This window comes from Arachis hypogaea, chromosome 14 (genome assembly GCF_003086295.3).
Source record: "Arachis hypogaea cultivar Tifrunner chromosome 14, arahy.Tifrunner.gnm2.J5K5, whole genome shotgun sequence".
NCBI lineage: Eukaryota > Viridiplantae > Streptophyta > Magnoliopsida > Fabales > Fabaceae > Arachis > Arachis hypogaea.
The window spans coordinates 106,065,444-106,073,226 of record NC_092049.1 but is presented as its reverse complement, the minus strand read 5'-3'; the positions used below and the strand labels follow the sequence as shown (position 1 = coordinate 106,073,226).

Sequence of the window (7,783 nt, the reverse complement as noted above, 5' to 3'; positions counted from 1 at the left end):
TTCAGTTAAGTCAGAATGAAGGGGTGACCCGTGACAATCACCCACTATCTTCATTACTCGCTTAGCCAAGATCCGCGTGCTTGACAACCACAAGCGGTCTACATGATGTTCAACGTAGTCATTGGACGACAGCCAGAGTATATTCTCTTGGGTCTCTAATAAACGATTCACATCGTCTCTCCTAACAACAGAGCATCTGAATCTGAGATTAGAACCTTCGTGGTATAGGCTAGAACCATTGGCAGCATTCCTGAGATCCGAAAAGTCTAAACCTTGTCTGTGGTATTCCAAGTAGGATATGGGAAGGGATGACTGTGACGAGCTTCAAACCTGCGAATGTTGGGGGCAATGACAGTGTGCAAAAGGAATTCCCACCAAAGCATCTCTATACGCTTATCTGAAATTCCCACCAATGAATTACATAAGTATTTCTATCTTATTTTATATTTTATTTATATTTTAATTATCAAAACCTCATAATCAATTTAATTCGCCTGACTGAGATTTACAAGATGACCATAGCTTGCTTCAAGCCGACAATCTCCGTGGGATCGACCCTTACTCACGTAAGGTATTACTTGGACGACCCAGTGCACTTGCTGGTTAGTTGCACCGGAGTTGTGAAAAGTGTGAATCACAATTTTGTACATCACTTGACACACAAGGAAAAACCCCTTTGGGGTCAATAGTGTCATTCTCTAATTCCTTATGCTCTTTGTTTCCAAGAACATTATCATACTCATGGAAAAACTAAATTAAGCTATTCTTTTTGTGTACAAAACATCATAAAATGTGTGCATACTTTCACTCCTTTGAATACTCCTCATACCAGCCTAGAAATCACTTTGAAAGAAGATCGGAACCCACATCCATTGATTAACATAAAGGTTTACACACGTGGTGACAAAAAAAGAGGCACCAGTAAATACTAGCCAAAGAAAATTGAGAACTGTACAAATAAGAACATTAAAAATGTACGAAAAGAACAATCAAAACATGCAAAAAAAATCCCAAAAATACAAGCGTCAAACAAATTAGCTCAAGGTGACCAGAAATGAACCTAACAACCCTTTGTTGTGACCTAGGTCGTATGTTTCTATCAATTTGGTCCACTTACTCTCGAATGTGGCCACAGAATGTGAATTCCATATAATTCCACTCATGTCAGCATGCAATTCTCTATAGCGAGCGTAACCAAGAAGCTTCTAGGGTATCTTCTTTATGATGTGTCATATGCACCATCTATGATGAGTGTTTGGTAGGACTTTTTTAATTTCTCCAAATATGACTTTGCATTGGTCCGTGATGATGCCTTGTGGTGCAGTTCCCATATATTTCACCCAATATTCAAAGCTTGGGATCTCCTCATTTTCTATTATCTCACAACCGAGCAGAGTTTACTTCCCATGGTTGTTCACACCGACAAAAGATGCAAAGGGAAGCTCATGCCTACAAGAAACCCAACCACCATTGAGACAATTAAACAGATAACAAAACCAATGTTTGTTAATGCATGAAACTAAAATACACATACTTATTTTTCTTGTATGTGGTATCAAAAGATACCACCTCACCAAAATATTCATATGATGCCCTCCACCTTGCATCTACCTAGAGTGCATTTCTCAACTTGTAACTCTCATCATAATCTATTGCATAAAAGAAGTTCGGATTGATATCTTCTATCCGCAAGAAATACTTTAACATTTCTCTCATGTCAGCATTATCATCAGTAGAACGGAGGCTGTATTATCATTTGAAGAACCACTAACTTCACTAGCAAGTGCGAGGTATGTCTTGTTAGGTCGTATACTAGTCTCGTCGTTGTCCTCAATCACACACTTAGTATGGACAGTAAGCTCTCTATATTCATAGTAGTGGATCAATTTTTTAGAAGAACAAGGGTGGAAATGCTTCAGTTCTAACCTTGACACCATCCATTTTCCCTTTTCCTTGTCGAACATCACATACATCCTTGCTTTGCATTTTAGCTATTATTTTATTTGCCTGAGTTGCTGCCCTACGATTGCAATGAATCAATTGGTTAATAGGTACCTTTAGTTCCTTGTTCATCTTGTCGACTTTAGTAACAAACCCTACTTTCTTTGCATAATTCACATAAAATTCATGTGCCCGTTGTAACGAACCAAAAGACATTCCTATGGGTGAGATTTTCTCACAACAATACCATTGTGGTCAAGCATCTAAATCACAATTCAAAGACAAAATTGAGTAATGCTGAGACTTTACACCCTTTTTCAAGTGATTGTCCGTGCAAATACAACAATAAAATAGAATTCAAACTTTATCAACCTCTTTCGCATCACTGTTGCCCGACTCAATAATCTTAGTAACTTTCGACACCGGAATTATAATCTACTCAGAAAAAATAACCAAAACTTTGAAAAAGAAACACCAAAAATGAAGGAAAAGCAACATCCACAATATATAATAATCCATAATCATGCAAACACATACTAAAAACATCCACCATAAAAAATGGAGCATACAAAAATGCCTACTATATCAACATCTAAAACCTCATCAAAAAAGCATTTAAAACGAAATCAATTAGCCTATTGAAAGAAAAAAACAAATGAACATCCAACCCGTTTTGAAAAGAATCATACTATATGACACAAGAGAAACATTCACATCCTAAAATCTAATATATATCCTATTTCTGTCTAACAAAACAACTACATGCAAAGATAACCTGAATAAATTCATTACAGTCACCACTAACAAAAACACACATCCAGGAAAAAATAACCTAAAAAACCCTAACAACTTCCCACAACAAGAATCAATAAAAGGTCCAAAAAATATCCGAAATACAATAAAAAATCATCCAAAATACAATGTTAAAAACATCCAACACGCACACAAAAAGAAAAACACATCCAACATGATTGCTACATAAAAACTGAAAACATGACTCAAACAAACATCCAAAATCTAAGCAATACACATATCTAACCATATACGAAAAACCATTTAGTATATTGAAAATTGAAAAACATACATTGTTATCTCGTGACGACGCATAAGATTCACACCGTCAACACTTTCTTCAATCCAACGAAAACTCTCCAACACATCGACCACATTCGATTCTCCTTGCTCAATTGATGAATTCATTGGCAATGCAAAGGGCGCTCATATGTAGTTTGGAAAGTGGCGCGACTACCACACTATTGCAAGGATAATGCATTTACATACACATAATGAAAAAACACAAACACATTCCAAATTAAAAACACATGCATTTTCCAAAAACAGAAAAATTTTAAAAAACGGAACAAATGACAACCTTGGTGTGGTTGTATATGGCGGAGTGTGATGCCCTTGTTCGTCATCGTTCTTCCTCTTCCAAACAAGTGTGCATTGCGGCTTCGCGGTGGATGAGTTGCGGTGGCCAGTGGCAGAAGGTTGGTTAGCGACACGTGCTGCAGCATGGGTGGCTTGATGGATGCAAAACTCAATGGCTTGACAGACGTGGACGGTCGTTATACAACGGTCGACAACAGTTCTAAACGTCGGCGCAGCTAGAAGAATTAGAGTTTGTGTGATTGATTTTTTACTGTAAATAAAAATCAATATGAAATTAGGTTGACTCTTAGAATGTCTTTTTTTTTTTTTTTTTTACTTGCATGGTGTTTATTTTAATATTTTTTCATCAATGAACCTGTTTTCCAACTAATTTGCATTGGTTAGGTGTACTTTTTCTTTATTTATTTAGCGCGAGTTTTACTTTCGCTAAAGAGCCTAAGAGGCAGCGTTTAGCTTTTCCCCAAGCGCCTTATCTCCTTCTCCGGCGTTTGAAAATGCACAACACAGAGGAGAAAGCCGTCGTCTACTGGCGCAAAATCCCACACCTCAAATGCGACGCCGTTTCCACCAAACCCTTCCATAATTCTTCCACCCTCACCTTCTCCTCCGCCACCGCCGATGCCACCCGCTGCAAATTCGCCTCCGTTTCGGTTGCTGAAACCAAACTCCACCACGATTTCGCTCCCACGGCAACTCAGATCCTTAAGCACCCGCTCGCCGTCATTGCTTTTCTTCCCCGAGATGTCTCCCTCTTCTCCGCCGGAGCCATTGCCGGCGCCGCCGCTAAGACCGTCACAGCTCCCCTCGACCGCATCAAACTTCTCATGCAGGTGCGAGAAAGGAAAAATAGGAAAAATAGTTCCTTTATTTTATTTTTCTGATAATAGAGTTTGAATTGCCTGTTATGCTGAACTTTCGTTTACAGCGTGTTTGGATGAGCTTCAATTTTGCGTTCAGAAAATATGCTAAACAAAATGTATTAATTTACAGTGTTGCGAGTGAGATTTTTAGTGTATTTAGTTAGTAAAAAATGCGTGCTTTGCAGACTCATGGTGTACGGGTCGGGCAAGAGAGTGCTAAGAAGGCAATGAGTTTCATTGAGGTAATTTCTATGTATATTTCATGAATCCTAAGGTTTTTGGTGCGGAATGGTTTTGTTTCTGCATTTGTCTCTCTGGAGATTCAGTAGTGATTAATGAATGATTTCTACTTGTTGACTAAGCTAATGCATGTTGCCATTGTTATAAAAGGGGCAGGCCGGTGCACAAACATCCGGGGTTAACGCATGCTGCCGTTGCTATACAATGAGTAATTCGTAATAGACTAATAGGTGGCTACTCACGTGAAGATATGATATGAGGATGATAGCTAAGATATTGACTAGTATTATGTTAAGTAGTTTAGTCGAACATGTTGAATCATCTTCCTAATATAGTAGTCTAACAGTTTATTTGTTCAGTTAGAAAGTTTATTCATGAGTTTTATGATAAAAGTACTCTTTGAATTTTGATATCCAGTCTTAAGAAGTACTAATTTTAAAATTGTTTCCAATTGCACCCATAAGTATTGTTGTATAATTGGACTATTGCTGCTAGGAATTATGAGTGATCAATTTCTTACTTGAAATGATTATGAGACTAAAAAGAGAGGACTAAAAGATGGAATTTTAGGAGGTGCATCTGGAAGTTCCAGACGTCCTTGCTAGAGTTCATTGCTTTGGAATGGTTGGGTACTTTATGTACCACTTATTTGTGAAAATTTCATTAGTGTCAAATAATAAGACATGAAATTTCTGTTTGTACATGGTTAAAACATTTGTCTGCATGGTGCTGGTTAGTAATTTATTGCTAATGGAGTTGGCCAGGCTTTTTGCTATTCGGTTTTTCTATAGAATCAACTTTTCTTTAGCCAACAAAGTGGTGGACGAGCAGACATTAAGAGAGGGAAAGGGAAAAGGGAAAGAAAAATGTTGGCTAATTATTGGCTGAAAAAAGTTGGTTTCCAATTTTGTCCCTTTGCGATTAATGGTGCTGGAAGCTAGTTGTATCCAACTTTTAGAAAGGAATTGGAATATTCTTTCTGTAAATATTTTCTGCTCACTAATAGAAGGTTACTTTTACACTTCTGTTAATAATGGTTTGTTTTTTCACATCTTGCTTTTATTAAGCAGAGTTTATTGATCTCTTCAATTCCTTTGTTTGATAATCTTCTGTTTTCTCCATTTAGATGCAATAGATCAGAGTATTATAAATTGTTATACTAGATCTCACGTGATCACAAATTATAGGCTATAACAGTTATAGCAAAGGAAGAAGGCATTAAAGGTTACTGGAAGGGAAACCTCCCCCAGGTCAGTCTTTAGTATAACTAGGAATGAAAGTATTTGGAATTTTCATATTTATGTCTCCTTTATCCTTTCAGTGAACTACAATGTTCACTTTTTTAGTGTTTCTTCTTTAATGTTCCAGGTGATTCGGGTTGTTCCTTATAGTGCTGTCCAGCTTTTTGCATATGAAATTTACAAGGTTGTCCTTAATTATATTTTTGAAGTTCTAATATCAAGTATCACCTGTCCATGCATAATGTTCTGCTTTTTGGATCTACAGAAAATATTCAGGGGACAGAATGGTGAGCTCTCTGTTGTGGCAAGACTTACAGCAGGTGCTTTTGCTGGCATGACATCCACTTTTGTAAGTAATTAAGCAGAGGGCTAGGGCCCTAGCTTTGATAGGTTAACTGATTTTGTTGTAGACATCAGACTTCATAACAAAAGCTTGATAAGCTTGATGCCAACAATTTTATTTTATGTAAACCAATCTTTTAATATCCCTATATCTTGTTCATTTGTGTATGATGATGCCTTTTTTGTAGATAACTTACCCATTAGATGTCCTGAGATTGCGATTAGCTGTTGAACCTGGTTATCGAACTATGTCACAGGTATGATTGGCTGAACTGCTGTGATATTTAAGCAAGGTGAAGGTGAACCATGTTGTGGCTTTTGCAGGTTGCCCTGGGCATGATAAGGGAGGAAGGAATTGCATCTTTCTACAGGGGCCTTGGGCCTTCGCTTATTGCAATAGCTCCATATATTGCAGCAAACTTTTGTGTTTTTGACCTGTAAGTTCATTTATAATCTGTCTCAAAATTCAGGGAGAAAGAACTTGGATTGAAATGATAGATCCTGATCTTATTTGGATTATAGATTGAAGAAGTCATTGCCCGAGAAATATCAAAAGAGAACCGAAACATCAATACTCACTGCCTTGCTTTCGGCCTCGCTTGCCACACTTACATGCTATCCTTTGGACACTGTGCGAAGACAAATGCAATTGAAGGGTACGCCTTATACAACGGTATTAGAGGCCCTTTCAGGTGACAATTACTTCTGTTCTATCTTTCAGCATATAAGTATAAACAATGTATAGTCAAACATACACTAATTATAAGATTTTACATTTCTTTGGAAACATTTTTTTTTGGGGGGGGGGGGGGGGGAGGGGGGAGTAAAGGAAAATGATAAAGAAAGAAAGAAACAAGAAAGATATAAAAAACTTGTTCCAAGTTTGTTCTGAATTCATCTACTAGTCACTGGAACCTACGGATGCATTGGTGCAGGTATTGTGGCACGAGATGGAGTTGTTGGCTTATATCGGGGATTTCTGCCTAATGCTCTAAAAACCCTACCAAACAGCAGGTTCCCAATATCTTCTATAGTTCTATTGCATTGCCTACATAAATAAGATTACTAGCATTCCACATATTGACTATGTTGGCATTAAGCAATGCATAGATTATTTATCTTCATCCAAACTTTCCTTCCTAACGTCTAGTTGTTTTGATTTCTCGCCTGCTTCAATCTGCAGCATCAAGCTTACCACATATGACCTTGTTAAGCGCCTAATTGCTGCTAGTGAGAAAGAGTTTCAAACAATTACAGAGGAAAACCGCAACAAACAACAGAACATCAACAGTCAAGGATAATGAAACTATTTTTCAGTGTTTTCAGCCATTCTTTTGCTGAGTTTAAGTTTGATGCACTAACAGTATAAAACATTTTACACAGTCGTGCGATTACATCCATTCTTTTGGATGATCATTCACGCGGTCAATGTGAAAGGTAGTTATTTTTAGTGATGTGCGTTACGTAATTGGATGCACATGTAAAACTGTTTTACACTGACAGTGCATCAAAATTAAATTCTTCTTTTGCTACCTGAAAACATTTCTGAGACTTGCTTTGGCCTAACTTCCACCAGTATTGACAATCATACACCAGCCAATGTTTCTGTATATGTTGGCTGAGAATTTTGTAGAATATATAAGTTTCTCTAGGTGCGCTGTAAATGCAATATTCTTTTGATGAATTAATTATTAGCTATGATTTTTTGGGGATGTTAATTGCTATAGCTACTTAACTGACTGGTGGAATATGAAAGAAAAGAAAAAA

General features: G+C 37.3%; 1 protein-coding gene across 1 annotated transcript; it reads left to right on the top strand.

Moving 5' to 3' along the window:
• The first annotated feature begins 3,696 nt into the window (after positions 1-3,696).
• LOC112743639 (probable envelope ADP,ATP carrier protein, chloroplastic) lies at positions 3,697-7,734 on the top strand. The gene is made up of 10 exons (XM_025792924.3): positions 3,697-4,163; positions 4,379-4,435; positions 5,621-5,683; positions 5,802-5,858; positions 5,940-6,023; positions 6,205-6,273; positions 6,341-6,453; positions 6,539-6,708; positions 6,952-7,030; positions 7,200-7,734. The coding sequence occupies exons 1-10, from the start codon at positions 3,828-3,830 to the stop codon at positions 7,315-7,317; spliced, it is 1,146 nt and encodes a 381-aa protein (XP_025648709.1). The 5' UTR covers positions 3,697-3,827; the 3' UTR covers positions 7,318-7,734.
• The last annotated feature ends 49 nt before the right edge of the window (positions 7,735-7,783 follow it).